Here is a 20,201-nt window from a genome sequence, read left to right as displayed (position 1 = left end):
ATGATTTATATAAAAACAATAATTATTTAAGGCTGTTTGGGGTTGGAATGATAATTGACAATAATACATCAGGTGAATTGTAATTTTCAATACTTAGTATGCTTCTTTTTGCTCTTCATTTACGAAAGCAGCAGCCAAACCCTTTTAATGTACATCTATACTCACCAATGTACAGTTACTGGAAAAAGTGCTGGGATCAATAGATGTGAGCTGGTACAACATTTTGCAGACAATAATCACACATGTCCAAACAGTGCAGATACTTGATGCCAGTGGGCGAAACTGAGCATATGGCAAAGCAAGAGCCCAGGCAATTAAAAACACAAAGTTAAACAGAGACACCTGAAAACACAAAAACAGGATGGAGAGAAATTACATGTAGTAACAAGAGAACAGAGAAAGTTTGACCTGTTCCATAATAATTTAAAAATAAAAATCACTCAAAACAAAGGGACACAGAAAAACAGAAAAATACTTAAAAAATACATGTACAGCACTATTCACAATAGCACACACAAAGTGGTAAGTGAGGAATGGAAAACTTAATATTTTCGCAAGAATGTTATCTCCTACATAGTGTGAATACTCTTAGACCCTCAACACTGCATATCCACCCTAGAAACAACAGATGCCAAATACAACAAATCAAATGTTGATTCTGTTGCTTAAGTACACATGAAACAAAGAAAAGATGATACAGAGTCATGCGTATGTGGAACTTGCTTTCATCTTCTTGAGCTCTTTTTTGCTGATAGTTGTGAGAAAAGGGATTTTTATTTTGCTGTTTAAGGACTCTGGTCCTACAACACTGTTCAAGGAATGGCTATGTCAGGTGGAGAACTTACACTGCCCACAGCAAAGGCACAGCTAATGGTGGTCCTCACCTTTTTTAAAAATGCAGTTCCATATTCCTGTTTCTTCAGGTCCAGTTTAAGTAATTTTCCTATGTGTTTCTTCCTAGTCCTCTTCTACACTCTCCATCCTTACACTACTAGTGTGTAGGGAAGGAGATGTTTCTCATGAGTCCAGATTACTAGACTAACTGAACCTTAATATTTAGGAAAAAAAGGGGAAGGAATAAGAATATCTGAGCGGGAACAATATCATTGTGAGAGACAATTTCAAGGCAGGTCCCCAGCAGCTGACAAGCCCAGCTGAATGCCACAGCTTCAGTGAGGTCTGACATAAGGAAGGTATCTCCCTACAACCAGGTGTACCACTGTGCAGCTCCCAAGCCTCCACCAAGGTTAAGATTTTGACAGCAAGCGTTTACTTGCCTCTTTCACTGTGACCCAGATGATGTAAGAGGAGACAATTTTGATGATGTGCAACTCCAAAAGCCACCACACAAAGACTTGCATCTTATGAAAATACTCCAGGAATTTCAAAAACAGCACTGTAAGGCGATCAATCACCAGATGCCACTTGTTCCTTAGGTCTGCAGAGATGTCCAAGCAGAACCATTGGGAGGAGAAAAACAGAAGGTCTTTATGAAAAGGAATGCTTCATCAGGGAACAACGAGCTTTCTACTTCTGCTCTTCTAGGCCTTAGAGTAAGACATGAAGGGGGTAAAAGGTATGGTTCATTTGTTAGCTAAGATAAAACATGGTTGAGGTCCATTCAGCTATGGTGTTTTCCCTTCTGACCCACATTCACTGAAAGCCTTCCCCACTACCAAGTGCTGGTGGTGGCTTCCCTTGCCAATTCTGCTTTTATTTCTCTGTAGCAAAGCCCTGCTTGGGCCCCATTTTCTGCCAGTGTCTTTGGACATAAGCTTAGGGATTACCACAAAGTGACTAGCTCTAGGACTCTCCAGACCTGGCCCTTATCCAGGTCAGAAAGAATAGGATTTTATCTAACATTTGGAAGATACAGACACAGCCTGTTTTCAGAAAGCACAGAATATTATTCAGAAAGCTTTTCAGCCAGCCTGGGAGAAATTCAGGCACACTATGGCAAGTGTTCTTGTCACATGGCTTTAGACAACTATATTATAGCTGCTGTATGTCAGTCAACTAAACTGCCTTGAGAAAGCACACCTTCCCAGTGTGTGATTTGTGGCATCCCAAGATAGATATCTAAAACAGGTAAGGTAAATTGCAGTCTAGTTGAATATTTCTCTCAGTTGAAAAGGGAGCTCTAGCAAGTTGAGATCCTGAAACTGGGTGAATGTATCCCTTCACAGACAATGTTTTACTACAAAAGCCATCCTCCCAAATAATACCCCCATGACCAAACATGTGGAAACAAGAAATGTCTATTACATATGAATATGTAGTAATACATATACTGAACAGTGTTCTCTTTGCTTATGGACTGGCTAGAAAACTGTTCCATCAGTCTCCTACATATAACGACTTCACACTGTACTAGAGGTTTCAGAAGCATTTTGGAGATTAGGAAGGATTTTGCATACTGTAAGAACACTTTTACAGCTAATAACAGAGATGGAAACATTTCAAAATGGGGCCAAAACATGTCACTGTTTAATCTGGTAAAAACATTAAAGAGTTACCAGCTTGTGTATGCAAATATTTCAAGTCATCCAATTATTTTGCTTATAAAGCAAACCAAGATGGTTACTCTGCACATATTTATGTGAGAAAACACATGCACACTTGTGGAAAAAAAGCTGATTTTAAAAATACCTGACATGCAAATTCCAAATTATACTTTTTTTTTCCTGTCCTTTTCCCCAAGCACAACTTAGAAAATCCTAATAAAAACACCGAGTGATGTACGTGCATGATTATGTAATTAAACTTGACAAATTAAGCTAGCAAGAGAACTCTAATCCTACATGTGTGATTTTATGAGCATGATGAGTGCATTTAAGTATTTAGAGAATTAGAATTATAGATGTCCTCTCTCATTTTTTCATTGCATTTATTTCAATTTGTAGCATTACCACCATGCAAGGTATCTCCAGACAGTGCCAGTGAAGTGGAGCAGGGCAGAGGAGGTCTTTTAATGAGCGCTGTCTAGCATGTCAAAACACCACATGCACAGAGGATAAGATACAGTCTGATTCCACCATTGAAAAATTGTACATCACTGTACAACAAAGTCTGCACACATGAACATATTAAAATAATGATAAAAATCAGACATATGGCCATGGTCATCTAACAGTGATGTAACTCTCTGGTAGAAATAAATGCATGTGCAGATTAAGGATGGATCACACACTGGCAAGTAGCATCTCATGCTATTGCCAAGCCCCACTGACTACAGTGCGGGGGGGGGGGGGGGGGGGGCGGGGCTAGGGAGAATGCTGAAGCTCCCCACTTCCCTGTTTGCATGTTTACACAGGGTAACCTTCAACAGATGACCCCCATCCTCAGCCCTTCTGGTATGTGGGGATGGCCAGCACACAACAAACAAACTTATCACTCCTTGGAGACCACATGAGAGCTGTCCAAGAAAGGTTTCCATGTCCTATGAACATCTTTGTGAGGGAAGATGTCCCAGCCAGGAAAGAGAAATAGTTGCTGCTGAGCTCCCATGGGGCAGCTAAGCTAAACACACTGCCATTCTTCCTTGACAAAGACCCTGTCTCTATTTATGTGTCACAGTCCTATAAGTATTGACACAAACAACAAAATCTGTGGTAAGGCTATTTCTGGACGGTAAAGTTTCCTTGGGTGTTTGAAATGCCTCTCCCTGGTTTTCACTCATGGCTCATATTCCTAACAGAGTTTTGGAAATAATTCAAGCTAGGAGTTCATACTAGCAACATCAAGAATGACAACATCAGCACTACCCATGTCTGCCCTTAAGCATTTTTATGTTCATCTGGCATCAATTACACATTCCATATTCAGAAGTGAAAAATATGACACTAATGTGCACATGAATAATGAAGTAAAGCCATTTCGAACTTCTGAATTCAAATGCCTTGAAAGCATAAAGTATCAGAGATTAAAAATGTATGTGTATTTTTTTTATCTTAAAGAGATTTCACTCTAAAGGTGTTTGCAAGGTTTGGGGTATTAACCCAACCCAGAATACCGAGAAAAAATCACTCTTTAAAAAAAGGTTTTGGTTGCTGTTGTTGTTTTCATTCTCCTAGCATCCTACAGAAATAGTATGATTTTCCTTAGAAAAACCTGCAGCCTGTTGAATAATTGACAAGTAGCCATCTGCTCAGTTCAGGCTGCTTTGGCAAAGACCCTATGTAAAATTAGAAGAAAAATGTGATAATTGAAGTGAGCAGAGATGGCCAAGAATGAGCCATCTGCTACCACTGTTACCTAAGGCTGAGGAAAGCAAAATTCTTAATCTGCAGAGCTTACCTGTAGTTTCTTCTTCCTCTGACTCACTGTCTTCATCATCATCATCTTCCTTGTCATCATCCTTCTCTTCTTCTTCTTTTCCTTTTTCTGCCCTCCCTTTCCCTCCCTCCCCATCTGGCTCTTCCATTCTTTTCTCACCAGCCTCTTTCAGCATTTTATCCTCTTCCTTTTCACTGCTGGCAGTTAAATTCATCATAGTTATGTCAGGCAGGCTTCCATCTTGGTGCACCAGTCTGTTGGTAAATAGTGATATGTCAGCAAACTTAACGGTAATGACATTGCAATCTTTTTCAAGATGTATAACTAGAAAAAAAAAATATATTTTTTTTTTTCATGGAAAATGCCTTAGAAGTGGAAAAGCTAATGATTCTGGTACTTTCTCCAAACACACACTGCAAATTGAGTTGGAATGTATTAGTAACTACTTCTCACTCAGATACTAATGGTTAGTTAGTAATGAGTGGTATTGACACTTAAACTTGACATTTTCCCCACTGGAGAAAATGGTCAGAGTTTAAGATGTAGAAGCATGAAATGACATTGTTTAAGAGCAAACATTTCATGACTTCACAGGGGACTTACTCATTTTGTTGGTTTGGTAATTTTTTCTTGAGGCTGCTCAAAGTAATTGGAACAGAAAGAAAAAGGGAGATGAGAACAGAGGGGTTACAGAAGAAGGTCATTGACGAATATGTCATGCTACATCACAAGTAATAAAGCATTCTCCTACTCCATCTGCAGAAGCTTTCTGATGCCAAGAGCATGCCATCATGATATTCACAGGGTGCTTCTATAAAGAAACAGGGAACTGCAGCACAGCAGTTAATTTATAACTATCTCATACTTAGTCTCTTAGTAATTTTCAGACTACAAAAATGGAGATGCAACTCATTTAACACAAAAAATTATATTTCTGTATTGCCATGGTGCCAATTATTCTGAGGCTTATCCAGCATTTCTTTTGCTTTTTCAAAAAAAAAAAAAGAAAAATTTCAGATGAAACTTTTTGATTTCGATTTTTTTCCCCTCAGTTGTGCTGCTGGGACTCAACTCCCATATTAGCATAAAACCCACCTTTAGAGTTTAGTGCCATAAATAGTCCCTCTGAATAGGACTTCTTGCAATAAAATCTCCTTGGCAAGTGACTATCTTTATGATCAGGTAACTTAATGTTAGCTATGCTATTGAAATTACTATACTCAGTATATTTTTAAACATCTGTTAGACTGTTCCTGAAGAACTACAAGTAAATTTAATATGCTATCCTACTGTCTTGGGGCTTCATTTTTCATGATGTGAAAATCAGGCATATGACCATTTAGACAGTAAATTCTGCCAATTTTAACAAGGATTTTTATGGTTCAAGAAACTAAAATCTAGATTTAAACACCTGATAATTAAAAAAAATAAGAGTATAGGCTAAGCAGTTAATGAGAAAGTCAAACAAGCAGATGTATTTTTCTAATATTTGGTTTTCTTTAATTTGGAAATTTTGGTGGTTCAAATGAGGGAACAGATACAGAAATTTGACTAAACAATGCTTAAAAAGTAACATCATACTAATTGCCAAAAAATACAGAAAAGATAGCTGATGGATAGAAGCTTAACAAAACAGTCAAGGTCCCAAAAATTTCACTGAATAAATCCAACCATGAAAATGTTTACTAAAACCACTCATCATTAGGCTATGAATCTCAGAATCTCGTATTTTAAACAATATATTCAGTAGTTTCATCTGCTGAAAATAAGGCCAACATATTTCATTTTCATAGATAACCCACTGTATATACTGAAAGGATATTCAAATCTCAATAAAATGATTAAAAATAATATTCCTTAACATGATATAATCTAACTTTGCATATTTATCTAAAACTGTAATAATGCACCATCAGGAGGGTAATATAAATATAAAGAAGAGAGAATGAATTTTTGGTTCAGTTTGAATGCTATGGAGATCCTCAACTAATATAAATCATCAAAGCCCATTTTAAAGGCAATGCCCAATGAAATGAAAGTATCTCTATAACTAGACGGGTTTTGTACAGGTGCAATTGCATTGATTTTAAAGAGATAATATCATAACTGTCTTTTGTGATGAAAAAAAAATCTACATTCACAGTGGTGTAAATTAAGAACTTACTGACTTACCTCAGTGTAAACTGGAAACAAAACAAAAACAGGAATCCTACAGAATTTAGTGTGGGAGGACTAATCTTTCTCTTCGCCATATAACTCCCATTCATATCCAGGAGGTGATGGGGTTATAAAGGAGGGTACATACAATAAAAAGCATAAAGCTTCAGTATGAGTTTAATTTCCAGTACGTCAGTATCTAGTCCTATTGACATCAGTAGGCACAGGCACAGGACTGTGTGCTCAGGAGATCAAAGGCTAGATAAAAAGCCCAGTCCACTATTTAAAGAGTTAGTCTAGTTGGAACCTTTCTTCCCAGACCTTCTCATTTATTCCTAGAGTTGTTGCTCCTCTTTTATTTATTTTTTAATTATAAGATCACATGACATCACATAATAGATGACACTGAGAAATCAGTGTAAAAAAACTGCAGAAGTTTAGAACATCTCCAATAAGCTATCTGTACAGGCATCACAGCTAGTCAGGTGTTCCAACTAAGCTGGAAAGTATATACTGGTGGGAAATTATCCAAAATAACACAAAGGTATTGTGCTTGATACTTAGGAAGACACATAACTAAATAATAAGACAATCTTGAAGGTACAACCACTAATGCTTTCAACTGTGAACATTTTTTACCCTCAAGTTCACTAAACAGGGTATCAATAAAGAAAGGTATACTAGTACATCTAATTTTAGGCATCAAAGCAATTTCAATGGCATTAAAATCAGGCATGTGCCCCAGGTCCTTGCTGAAGTCCTAATATTCATCTGTTTATTAATTTGCTAAAGCAGGAGAGAAATTGATAACAAATTATTGGACGCATTATGAAGTATCTTTTACCTTTGATTATTTTCTTGTAATCGGTTTATGAATTGCTTGAGATTTACTTGCTGAAAATCATCTCTAGGGTTATCTGTCATGCACAGCCTTCACAACAGAAAGCTTCCTGCTCCACAGAACATCAGCATGCCATCTCTTGAATATGTCATGCATGGTTCAAACTGAGTACACAGTGCCATCCATAACTTTAATGGTACAGCAGGACCCCAAGTGCTTTCTTCCCCCTTGCCGGGGTTTTGTCTGCATGCTCCCAGGGCTGGATGGCTGATAATGTGCTGAGCTGATACATGCTGGGGGATGTGCAAGAAAGCCTCAGCACAGGGATTCCCCTCTCCTTCCTTGGAAAGCTGCCTTCATGCTGGGGGTCCTGCCATTGTAGATGTGTCAGTGCCCACTCTGGTACTTCCCTGACCATAAGCCTGCCACACAGACTGACCCCCCACCTTCACCTCACATTTGCCTCATTGCTGTGGACTTGCTGGGAGCTCACTGGACTGTGGCTGACCTTTATGACCATCTTCAGACCTGACCTTCACCCTTGCATTGCTAAATCCCCCCAGGTGAGAGCCCAGCCTTGACTTCTGGCCGTGCCCCTCAGTTCTCGGCTTGCTGGCCCTTGCCAAGCCACCTGCCCTCACCATTCCCAACCCTTCTTGTCAAATGGGTTTCCTTCAGGCCAGTGACAAGTCCTTCTATTCTCAGAGCTGATTATACAAAAGTCCATGCTTATTCCAGCTAAATATTTTGGAAGAAATCTCCTTTATGGAACTGTTTTCAAGATGCCATATATAAAGAGATGGCTATGAAGACAACATGGAATTTCACAGTTTGGATCCTGTAGCACCCAACTTTGTCTACAAATTAACAGCTGTAGTGTGCAATGGTTTTAGTGAATGGGATGTATATGAGTACAAACTCATATTTTTCTTGAAAATAAATACACATTGTACATTTAAATGACTCGACCCCAAAAAAATCACTTTCTTAAGAGCTTGTGAGGTAGTCAGGGATGTGTTCATGCAAGCAAATGTGTGTGCATGCAGGCATGCATCATTCCATGCACAGACAAAGGGTAGGTAAACGAGCCTCCTCAACCAAGTCTATTGTCTGCAGCCAATTACAAATAGCATCAATTATTCCTGTATTGAGACATGGGCAAAATTTAAGAGAAGAATCCCAACTGGGAGATGAACTCACAACATAGAAATATGCAGGAGAGATGTATTAACTGCTTCACCAACTTTACAAGACTACAATACCTGAACAACATTTTCTCCCTATTTATTTTACAGTACAGTGCAGCAAGAACATATTTTGCTGTAACACAATTAAGAAGTAACAAACAAGTTACGGCATATCTTTTTAAAGGAAAGGAAAGTTTGAGGTACCCACCTATTTATTATTAGATAAACACGGCCATTGACTTTGGCATGGCTATGAGGTGGGAGATGAAAGTATAAGAATGCATGAAATGACAGTGGAAAATGAATTAGAGAGAGAGAAAAGGAAACTGTTAAATAGGAATGAATGCACTTTCCTGTCTACCAAGAGACATATTGTCATAACAAAACACACCCTGAAAGCTTAATGCACACCATGCAGTGAAAAGTCTAGAAAGCTTGTAAATCCAATAATACTTAGACATTTAGATTGTATGTAACTTCAGTTAGAACTGCAGGTACTTTACATAGACCACAAAATGAGAGTGCAGCTTCAAGTAACATTATTGTGGACATTTTTTAAAAATAGATATATTCCTTCCTTATCTTAATGCATGAACAGTCTCAGCAACCTTAACATGAGTCTTCAGTTAGACACAAACATAATACCATAACCCTACATTTCAGCTCAGGGATAGATGGAGGAGCTGAAGCTGCTTTCTCTATTAGTCTCATGACTAGCTCATACTTGTTGTGGTTGGTTTATTATGTTTGCTGTTAAAAGGACTGAGTTCTGTCTTCTTACTGAAAATTAAAGATCATTTTCTTTATTTTTTTCTGTTGTAACAGAAGCAGCATAAAAGTAATCTTGAAAGGTAAACTAGCAGTTGAGTGAAAGCTAGTGTTTTCAAAGCAAAAGGGACAACTGAAATTTTAGACATATGAGTCTTTAGTCTGTTTTAGTTTTGCCTGCAACTTTTTTTCTATTTGACTGTTGAACTGTAGCTTGTTGTGCTCAATCTTATCCAGCTTTATGCATCATCAGTACAAATGTCAGTGCAGTTCCTACCCTGTCCTATCCTGGAGGTTTGAATTTTAAAGTCTGCTGATCCTCAGTATATATTCTGCAGAACAGAAATGATATACATGGTAACTGTGACTTTGAAATACTGCAAAATGGCAAATGTAGCACATTAGCTGCATTTAAGAGTTAAAAATATCTAGCTATTTATCTGAAAGTTCCATACAATCTTGTATTACATTTAGACTTAACAAAAAACAAACAAACAAACAAACAAAAAAAAAAAAAAAAAAAAAAAACATTATATTAGCCAGACAAAAAAGCTTATATTATCACAGAATCCTTTTCACTTGCCACTTTGCTTAAGAAATGTCCTAAAAGACCTGTTGCAACAGCAGATGTCTGCTTTCAGCTGTCTCAAGGATACTTACTCCTGGCAAAAATGTCACTGATTACAGAAAAAAATCCACATCCTACAACCTTATTTTCTGATACTAATCTTTTTTTTTTTTGTGTGTGTGTGTGTGTGTGTGTGCGCACTCTCGGCAAGACGTTGAAAACATTGTGTCTTTAGTATTAGTGTTCCATCCTCCCAGAATGATGTGATTTTAATTACAGTGATTTTCTTCACACCAGCATTTGGAGAGTAGTAGCTAATATTTTACTATCTTCCATGTATAATAGATTTTCAAATAGTGGTTTCAAAGGCAAGGAGCGTTGTACCATGAGACCAAAGTCACTGGGATTGTCTCAGGGATTTTTTTTCCATTTTATGCCTACTGGATCACACTAGTTGGGAGCTGGCATCTGTTTCTATGTTAGTCAGCGTAGTGCAAAGTGTTTAGGCTACAAAAGAGCTTGTGCAGTTACCTCAAACTGTAGTATATTTCCCCAAATGCCACAACCCAGGAACAACCACTGTTTCTGCTCAGACATCTATGTGGGTTCAGGTATTAGGGCTTGGCTGCCCAGTTCAGAGATGTTAATTTGCATCTGCTGCTGCACACAAAGTCTTCTGTGGGCAAAGAAAGTGCTCACAGAATTTCTGAAAGGACCCTTGAATTTACCATGGGATGTAGCAATTCAAGTAAAACAAAAAGAAAAAAGTATTATACAAACAGGCATTTTAAAAGTTAAGCCACAACATTGTTAGGAAATTTTGTCAAATTTAATTTGTTTTGTTTTTAGCAAATATTTGGCTTTGTTTTTATCAGCTTATGTAAATACAGAAACAGGACAGATTTGTTTTTATGTAGGAGAACGTTTAAGAGCTGAACACAGTAAAAGCGTGAAGAAGGTGAGGTCCCAAAATCATGAAAAAATTACAGTGAAGTTCTTGATGAGATATGCTGAATGTCTCAAAGAGCAAGCATAGCCAAGGACCAGAACCCTAAAGAGTGACCACAGGTTTGAGATATTTCCATTTATGAAGTTCAACTTTACAAAAGGGCCTAACTATCCAATGTGTATGTGGTACTTGCCAAAGATCTCTCGATCTCCATTTGGCCTTCAAAATAGACATTGAAAAACAGAAGTTACGCAAATTAAGTTTCATTATTTGTTACTGACAGGACTTACAAAATGGCACACAGAAATTAGGAATCTACCCCACAGTAAAAGTGAAAATGACTAGCGAGATAAATACCTAAATATCATCAGTACCTTTGAAAATGTAGCACCAAATGAAGGAAAGCAAGCAAACAAACAAACAAAAAAACACCACCTTCTACAAGTATTGGAAAGTAGTGGAAGAACGATACTTTGGTTGTGGCTTGTTTAGCATGGTTCTGGATGTTAAGGGATACTGATTGTTTTTTCTCCTTTGTTTTTAAACCAGGTCATTATAACAGAAGTAAATAACATCATTTGAAAAGTGAGCACTACAAGACAGTCAGAAACAGCATTTTCATACAGATAGCTCCATTTACTTATTTCTTTACCTGTAAATAGTGTTGTCTTGTTTGCTGGTTACAGCTTTTAAATCAGTGAGCTGGAGGAAACGGTCATGGAAATAGTGAAGATGTAAGATACACGCCAGTAAGAAGGAGGTGGGGATAAAGATGCGTGTGAATAGCTCAGCCACAGAAAACCTTTTTAAACCAAGGTCTTCTAGTCTGGAAAAAAAAAAAAAAAAAAAAAAAAAAAGACAAAAAAAACCACTAAGTCATCTTTTCACACCAAAATCTTTTCCTTGTCATGAGACATTATTACATATCATTAGCAAAGGGAAACAAGGGTTGGTACTTGTTCTGTGTTTTTACATCTTTAAATTCTTCTAAACCAGAAAGTTTTACAATGTATATGTCTTGTATTTGGCCTTAGTAATGTAGAAAGATACTTTAAATGTACAGAGCCAAATGTACCAGCCCTGCCACAACTCTCTTTTCAGGAACCAGATGGGTTGTCTCTGGCTGAAAGTACTGCACTGAAGATCGACTCATATTGCATTTAATTTCTCATGTAAACTCCTGTTGAGGAACGCCCTATACATCATGAGGAGGAAGAAACACAGCCCTCCTCATTAGCAGGAATGCTAGTCCATCTTCATCAGCACCAGACATCCTGTAAATCTACCCTTAGGCTATCCCCAGATCTTGCTCCTATGGTCAAAGAAGGAAAAGTATAGGTGCTGTACTGCTAATACTGGGAAGGACTTGACAGCAGATAGGGAAAAATATGACCCTCTGAGCCCTTGTCATGCCCTTTCTCATCTCTGTTGCTACACCAGTAAACCTACAGCTTCAGAGCTGAGTGCTTAGTCAACTATGTCTGGGAATGGTCTCATGAAGTTTTTCCACTACAAGAAGGAAGAGTGCTCTCAGAGCACATCAAACTCAAAAGTCCAATGGAAAAATAAATAAATAAATAAAACCACTTACTTGCTTTCATCCAGGCCTGTCATGTTCTTCCACAACCCAGGGAAAGACTCAAACTGGTATGTATAGATGAAGATAAGTACCAACATCGTGTAAACAACCACTGACATCCAAAAGTACTTTAAAATCTTTCTCCACCATTCATAGTGCACCTGAAAATCACACACTAAGGAATTTAAAAGAAGCTCAAGGCAAAGACACTGATAAAAGTATTGACAAAGCTGTACTGGAAAACAAAGGCTAAGAATATTACTCTTCCTAGCTGGCCTGAAGTAAACTGCAGACACAAATCCTTGTGATAAAGTTTTTACTCCTGGTACGTATGCACCCAAGCACAGACTTCCATGCAAAAGTGTCTTTTGGGACATGGCCGCAAACATAAAAGCCAAGGGCAGCTTCAGTCACTCAGTTTCATCAACATTAGGTGAAGAAAGTGCAGGAGGAGAGGGACTGCATGCTCCATGGCTGTGGAAGCTGTGTGGACAGTCACTAAAACCAGTGGTTGTGTAGGATGTGCAAGGTCCAAATCTTTCCCATACAGTTTCCACAGTTTTCAGTCATGTGGGGTGGAGTCCCACAGGCAAAGTGTATCATATATATTATCTAATAGCATCTAATTTTTGTGCGCTTTGCCTGTCATTATGACCAAAATCAAATGAGAATGTCTTAATCAACCCATTCAAATGATCTTATTACTATTATGTTGTATCTAACTAAAAACCAAATACACTGTTTACAAATTCCAACCAAGCTACTTTACCACCAAGTTAAAGGTATGAAACACTGTATTCAAGGACAAAATTCAGTTAAAACAGTCCTCACTTACCTGGTAGAGGGCCACACAGAACAGGAACAGTACCATATAGATGATTTTGTACATGACAATTCTACCCTCAAAGCTGACAAAGAAGAACATGCCCCCACAGACGTAAATCCAGTACTTGATGAACATAGCCATCACCAGCTTCCCCAGAACTTTCATAATATCCTGTTCATCCTCATCATCATCTTCCTCCTCCTCCTCCTCCTCTTCTTCTTCTGCCACTTCTCCCTCTTGCAACTCCTCTTCTGCAAGTACAGAGTTACATTTGACCTCTATTTTGGGGACTTTAGTAAGAATCAAAATAGATGGAAAGTAGAATCTCTGCACACAAAACAGAAACTTAAAGACACTATTAACAACAAAAGACTGTATTTGTGAATCACTGTCATGCTTCCAGAGCAAAGAATTTTAACTTTATATGAGCCTCAACTTGCTCCTAGAGCTATACGGTATATTGCTCTATGGCCAAACGCCACTCTTCACTTTGTGATACACAGGTAGCTGTAGTGGAAAATTGGAGCCCAAGGACTGTATAACAGATAACAGACAAAATACTATCCATGGGACTAACCTTACTCCCAGGCAAGAATCTTTTAAACTGGAAAACAAAGAAACCACTAGCACCACCAGAAAATCTCTCTTTTTGAGTTTAAAGGGATGAATGTCCTTAAGAGAATACTGTGGTTTCCTCCAAAAAACCACAAGCGAGAGAAAACTTTAACACAAAATCAAACAAGCTTAAAAAATATAAATGCTCCGCTAACATTTTTTCAAAGAAACTACCACTTTTCCAGCTTCTTCTCCTGTACCTAAATGACTGCAGAAAAGACCAACTGCTTTTGCCTTACGTGGAGGTCAGGATTCCCCAGTTATTCACCTTGAGAGGCTTGTGGATGGCAGGGTAGGTGTTCCCCTGAGAACAGGTACACATGTACCAGGTACACATACCCAGGTAACAGAGCTTGTCAAGTTCACAGCATGCAGCTGTAATGTTTTTCTTCACATTGAGAACAATATTGAGACTTCACCAGTATTGCCCACTCCTTTTCTTCCACTCACAGTCCTTTCCTCAGACTCCTTCTTTGTTCTTGCCTTTCAAATCCTTGCAGTGTCCAGCTCTGACACTGACCAGATGCTTTACTGAGCCAAACACTGTAGTTAATCAAACAGGAAACTAGATTACAGTCTGGCTTTCTACCATTTCAGTGAATTGAGCTGATTCAGATCAGAATCCAGAGAGACAGAAAAGGGCAACAAATATTTGGGAGAAGATGTGCCCAGTAGCAAAAGAGGGAACAGGTCACTGAGCTGTTGGATTAGCCAAAAATGCAGCTGTCAGCTTGGCTCTCAGGTATGCTTTTGGTTGCATGAGCCCCCACACTGAAAATATACATGCTTATTCTCCCACTGAAATCAGTAGTTTAACTTCTTAACTTCTGTTTTTTTTTTTTTTTTTTTTTTTTTTTTTTTTTTTTGTACAAATCTTTATGGACAAGCACAACAACTTGCAAGGAAATTAATAACTGATTTTTCCTCTGGAAACTTTTCTCCTCTTGTGGTTAAACTCCCACAGCAACTCATCTGCTAGTTTGAGTTTGGGACATGGGAATAAACTGATTCTTAAAAAAGTTCCATGGCATTTTTCAAACAAGTCATTTCATGTATCTTTCATAATTTGCAGTTCAACAGTAAAGAGAATTTTCATTTGTTTGGATTTTCTAAAGTTCAAAGCTGTTTTGTTTTTATAACCACTGAGAGACAGTCGCACATAGTTTTGTAATGTCTTCCTTAGTACATATCTTGCTAATTAATTTCTGCATTAGGAAACACAATAACTGAAACTTCTATTGTGACTGAAGGACTCTAATAAATTGGACATGGCTTTACCTTTTTCTTCATCTTCTTCACTTCTGACTTTGACCTCAGATAAAGTAGCTTCTTTCAGCTGAAGTGCTTTTTGCTCAGTGAGGTGTTGCCTAAGCAGTAGCCAGAAAGTAATCGTGAAAAGGATCTGCAAACAAAAATCAAAATGAAAACAACAAACTAATTGTAAAACCTATATCCTGCTACTGCAAACATGTCTTCATAAATTTTGCATGCTTTTGTTTTTTCCGTCTACTGGAAAATAGAAATAATGTCATAAATGTCAAAGTGCACCTTTGTGGAAATTGTCATTAGGAAACACTGTTATTTAGGAAACACCCTGCATTAAACACAAATTCATTTCATCCAACCTGGATGGTGTTATGGTTTTATGATTTGCACTTTTCTATTAACTTTTCACTCTGCATCTTTTCTTATACAGTTCTATTCTACTCTACCTTATACAGTTCTATTCTACCTTATTCTATTCAGTTTTTAATTCCCGTCTTTAAGTTTAAGGACCTTCTCTTTATATATTGCCTGACATAATCTCCATCTGCCCATTTTTGTTCATTTCCTCTTTCTGAAGAAGCACTGGCAGGTAAGTGTATTGTCAATAGGTTTGGTAAAGCAAGAGATTTAGGAGTTTTGGTACTTTCAGTGCTTAAGAGTAATTAATTTAAAAATTAAAAAAAATTCTTTGTGTGTCTTGAAGTTACAAAAGACATAGCCAACTGAAAGTGCCTTGCATATGAGATGGCTTTTAATTCTTGGAAGAGATTGAAGTTGATAACTCCACAAAAGAAGGATACCTTAGAAATAAATACATCTCTTTAATGAAGAGTGCATTTTTTTTTGTTTTGAAAAAAAGCTGAATTCAACAACTTTCAATACTTAGATACAGCCAAAATTCAGGAAATGGCACATTACCTATCAAATTCTTGATTTTATATTTACATTTCGCAAAGTTTCTATAGTGGTGCAGAACAAGGGCTTATTTCACTACCTTATAAGATATAAGAATAAAATCTCAGGCAGGAAACATGTAAAAGCCAACTAGTTTGTATGCAACAAAATGACAAGGTCAGTAGCATAAAGTAGAGCTCTCCTGTTTTTCATCTAATATGCAAGTACTTCATGGGAGACAGGTAAAGTCCCACGCTAGCAATAGCTGCTTTCTCTGGCACTGTGGCTAACACTGAGCTGAAGCAGGTCCTCAGCCTGTGTGAATTGTCACTGTTCTTCCTCCAGATAAACTGCTGGAGCTCTGATTTTTGAGACACAAATGTTTGATGTTGTAAAGTACAGATTACTCTGCCATGACTTGCTCCACCTCACTGCTTCATTTACAAGGTCCCTTATAGAGGTCCCTTCCAACCTCAAACATTCTGTGGTTTTGTGAGATTTGCTGAGTGCATTATATTCAGCCTAAAAAAAAAGCAGTAGGCATTTTCTATTATTTTTTGGGGTGTGGCCAAATCATCATACATGCACAATGGTTTCCTTTCCTGACACTAGCTAGTTTTATGTAAGATACTTGATTATATAGCTAATAAGAAACTATGTCAAAGGGGCTGACATACTAAGATCATTAAAACTCCTTGAGAGATTCACAAAGTCATTGAATCTATAGAATTCATTGAGCTTTTAGCTCTCTTACTTAACTATTTCTACCTTTACAGGTGAAATCATACAGTTTTTGCTAATTTTCAAATGCATTAAAGACCAACAAATGGTTGTCCAAAGGCACTGCCAACAAGGGAATTCACTTGCAGAATCACTGTGAATGGTAACTAGGAGGCATAAGGGAAGTAATTCACTTATCTCAAGGGAAGCAGTGCCAACTATCTGTACTCTCTGAGATGCCCCTCTTGGGTATTCTATGAAAAAACTTCCTAATTATGCCCATTCCCTCCCCCAGTAGCACTTCTGCCAAACACGTTGCATTTTGTAGTGCTTTCAAGATATCTTTGAAAAAAATCTATCATGCAGTGAGGTCAACAAACTCTTGTTACTGACATGAAATGGATTCCAACTTCAGTGGCAGACGTACTGCTACTTGTGACAAATCCTAAAGGTGTGAGTAATACTGGTAACTGCAATGATACCACAATTCCAGTTGCCATCACGTTCAAAGACAGACCTGACATAGCATGGGTGACCGAATACAACAAAATGCCATGGTAAATAAAGGCACTAGAACTATGAGTGTCAATTTAACCACCCACAAGTACTGAGTTTACTTCTTTTTCAGATCTTCATATAGCCCTTGCTTTGTTTCCCACTACAAACAGTGGGTGTGCCAGTGACTACATAGGTCTGGGTTTATGTTTTTGAAAGCCAGAAACATCCATGTGCAATACTTATGCTGAAGGGTTCTGAAGTAGGTGAGACAAAGGTACAAGAGGCAAGACTTAAGAGGATAAACATTTATCTAACAAATCTAATCACATCTATTTTCGACCCATTTTATAAAGCCAACATTTCTATCTACTATGTGTTCTCTACAGAATTGTCAAGAGAACCTATAAATATGTCTGAAACATTTGTTTTGGTATTAGCTTTATGAGTAAGAAGCAAATTTCTCAAAAGCATTTTTAAACTACTTATCCTTTATTGTATAACTGCTACCAAACATGGTTATATCAAATACTGAGGATTCTTAAATGTAAAGTGATTCACATTTTCTGTCACAACATATTCATTCTGTGTTTTCATAAAAAAAATCTCAGTGGTTTGTAACACTTACCTTTGATGCCAACTCCCCAGGTTCCTTTCTTTCTAAAAAACCCGATACTTGAGGAAGCTCATCATTCTTGAGCTCAATACTCCATATATACTGCAATGTTAGCAGTAGATTTGCATAGAAAACCATGAATGGTGAAGTGATCATGGCATATTTCCTTCGGTCACGAATCATCCACAGTGTACAAGACCAGATCAATAGCACAAAAGTCAACCAGCTGTGATATGTGATACTCCATGCCTTATGAAAAGAAAAAAGAGGGAAAAAATGTCCAAGGATTCATTCAGGAACAATGTTGTGGCATACAGCCAGTTACACTTAACTTATGCTTCTCTGCTTAGCGCACGTTTTCATTGTCATGAGGCTTGCATCCATATTAATCAGCTATTGGGCTAGCTACTGTAAAACCCCTTCAAAAACATGCTGAAAATGGATTCTTAAGAAGTCCACAGCTGGGGGGCAAATCCTTCTTTGTACATTAACTGCACACTGGTAAGGTTTGTGACCAGGCTCACTGCTTTTCATTACACCAAATAAACAGAGATGGAAAATCCAGGTTAACTTTAGGGCACAGAGGACCTTCTTGCAAAACTAGCAACAAAGAAATCAGCATAGCAATAGCAAAACATATTTGATACCTGCTTACATTCAAAGCCCTTGACAGACATAAAATTATGCTGGCTCCATACTGTTCTAGCTTTTATAGAAACAATTTAAGATGGAAAGCTAAGGTATTTACACAGCTAGACTGAAAAATAGCTAGTCTACACTAACCATGTTGGATTGCCTCCTATACTTACAACTAGATAATGTTTTAAATAGTTTGCAGAAATCAGTTACTGAAAACTACTCTAGTAAAGAACTGGGGGAAAGGATTTTTTTAAGTGCTTTTGTTTTTTTTTTTTGCTAACACTGTTATTGATTTAGGACTAAATTCAGCTATATGCTGGTATAACTGGGGAATAACTGTCAACATATTTTAATTTCCCTTTCAATTTAAATTAAAAAATATTAAACATTAAGAATACATCAGTCAGACTAATCCATCCGCCTTGGAAATAATGTTTTGTAAGAGTATGTGAAAAACACTAATATGCTACTTCTTTCTTCACATAACAGAATGTAACTTACACTGAGGAATCCTTGGCTATGGAGTAAGTGGAACTTTCATCAGATTATACCATAACGGAATTCATAAATGAATTTGGGTCGAATCATAGGAAATAGAGTTATATCACAAATAGAAAAAGCTAGTACTGCTAAACTACTAGGGAAGGGGAAGGGGAAGGGGAAGGGGAAGGGGAAGGGGAAGGGGAAGGGGAAGGGGAAGGGGAAGGGGAAGGGGACATTGTGGCAATATGAAAACAACTACTTGTTAATGTTTTAGAATACATGAAGCCAGATCCAGATTCTGCACAAGGAGTCTGCTTTTCCTGTCAAAGGACAGTAAATAAGGTGTGAAACTATATGCAAACAAAAAGTATCCAAACTAATTTATTTTATCATTTTTAACACAAAATTCAGCCAAGAAACTTTATGGTTAATTTCATCAGAGTGGAAACATTTCCAAAACAGTAAAACCAAAGCTTGCATTGGTAATATAGACAGAGAGCTAATTACTAAGAAAATTTGCTACAGTTCAAGATACTTGCATCAATTGGGCTTAAAAGCAAACAACAACATTGAAAGAAGAAATAAGGGTGGTAAGTAAAACAATAGCAAAATCATGTTTGTCAAAAAGTTGTATTTTCCTTGAGACCATTCTGTATCCATAAAGGAAACCAGGCTTTCCAGATCTTTTATCTCAGAGAGTACCAGATGCACACTTCAATCTGAGTGGAGCAACAGCATGACGATACTGCTTATAGAGAACCTTTGGAATCACAAAAAAAAACCTCAGCCCCAATTGCTTTCTTTCTCAGTCCTGGAAATGTGATGTTTTATCCAGAACCCTTCATGTTGCCCTATTGATAGATCTATAACTAGTCTGGGAATTATTCATCAATAACCTAAACTGCAGACACTATATCAACATATTCTAGGCATGATGCAAACACTTACTGAAAACCAACAGATGAAATTACTCTCAGGAAAACACTGAGAAGACACATCTATTTGTAAAATCAACAGCATTATTCTTTTGTTGCCAATACTTACCATCATAGCTATCAGAGCACATATGTAACTTTGTTTCATGATAAATTGGAACACAGAGACAAGGGCATGCAATTTAACATCTTCTTTTTCCTCCTGGGTAACTTCTTCTTCTTCTTCTTCTCCTTCCTCCTCTTCCTTTTCTAAGTAGAAAAAGAAATTCTTATTTGCAGTTCATACTGGCCCTAAGACTACTGTATGCACTTTCTCCAGGTGAGTAACCCTGGAGTGATTTCACTTGTAATCACTCTAATAGCTACTTCTATATCCTTAGCAAGCTCA

General features: G+C 37.5%; 1 protein-coding gene across 1 annotated transcript in view; it reads right to left on the bottom strand.

The window, feature by feature from the left end:
* Positions 1-20,201, bottom strand: part of PIEZO2 (piezo type mechanosensitive ion channel component 2) — a 311,014-nt gene that overhangs the window by 71,138 nt on the left and 219,675 nt on the right. The window contains exons 12-20 of the mRNA XM_082754254.1: positions 19,923-20,062; positions 17,769-18,005; positions 15,044-15,167; positions 13,160-13,401; positions 12,337-12,485; positions 11,398-11,571; positions 4,297-4,529; positions 1,278-1,438; positions 166-342 (exon numbers count right to left, since the gene is read on the bottom strand). Of these exons, the coding sequence (XP_082610380.1) occupies positions 166-342; positions 1,278-1,438; positions 4,297-4,529; positions 11,398-11,571; positions 12,337-12,485; positions 13,160-13,401; positions 15,044-15,167; positions 17,769-18,005; positions 19,923-20,062 (1,637 nt within the window). The remainder of the gene's footprint in view (positions 1-165; positions 343-1,277; positions 1,439-4,296; positions 4,530-11,397; positions 11,572-12,336; positions 12,486-13,159; positions 13,402-15,043; positions 15,168-17,768; positions 18,006-19,922; positions 20,063-20,201) is intronic.

Source organism: Aythya marila (genome assembly GCF_965140915.1).
Source record: "Aythya marila genome assembly, chromosome: 2".
In the NCBI taxonomy this organism is placed as follows: Eukaryota; Metazoa; Chordata; class Aves; order Anseriformes; family Anatidae; genus Aythya; species Aythya marila.
Note: the sequence above shows the minus strand (reverse complement) of the source record. Positions and strands in the feature narration are given on the sequence as shown.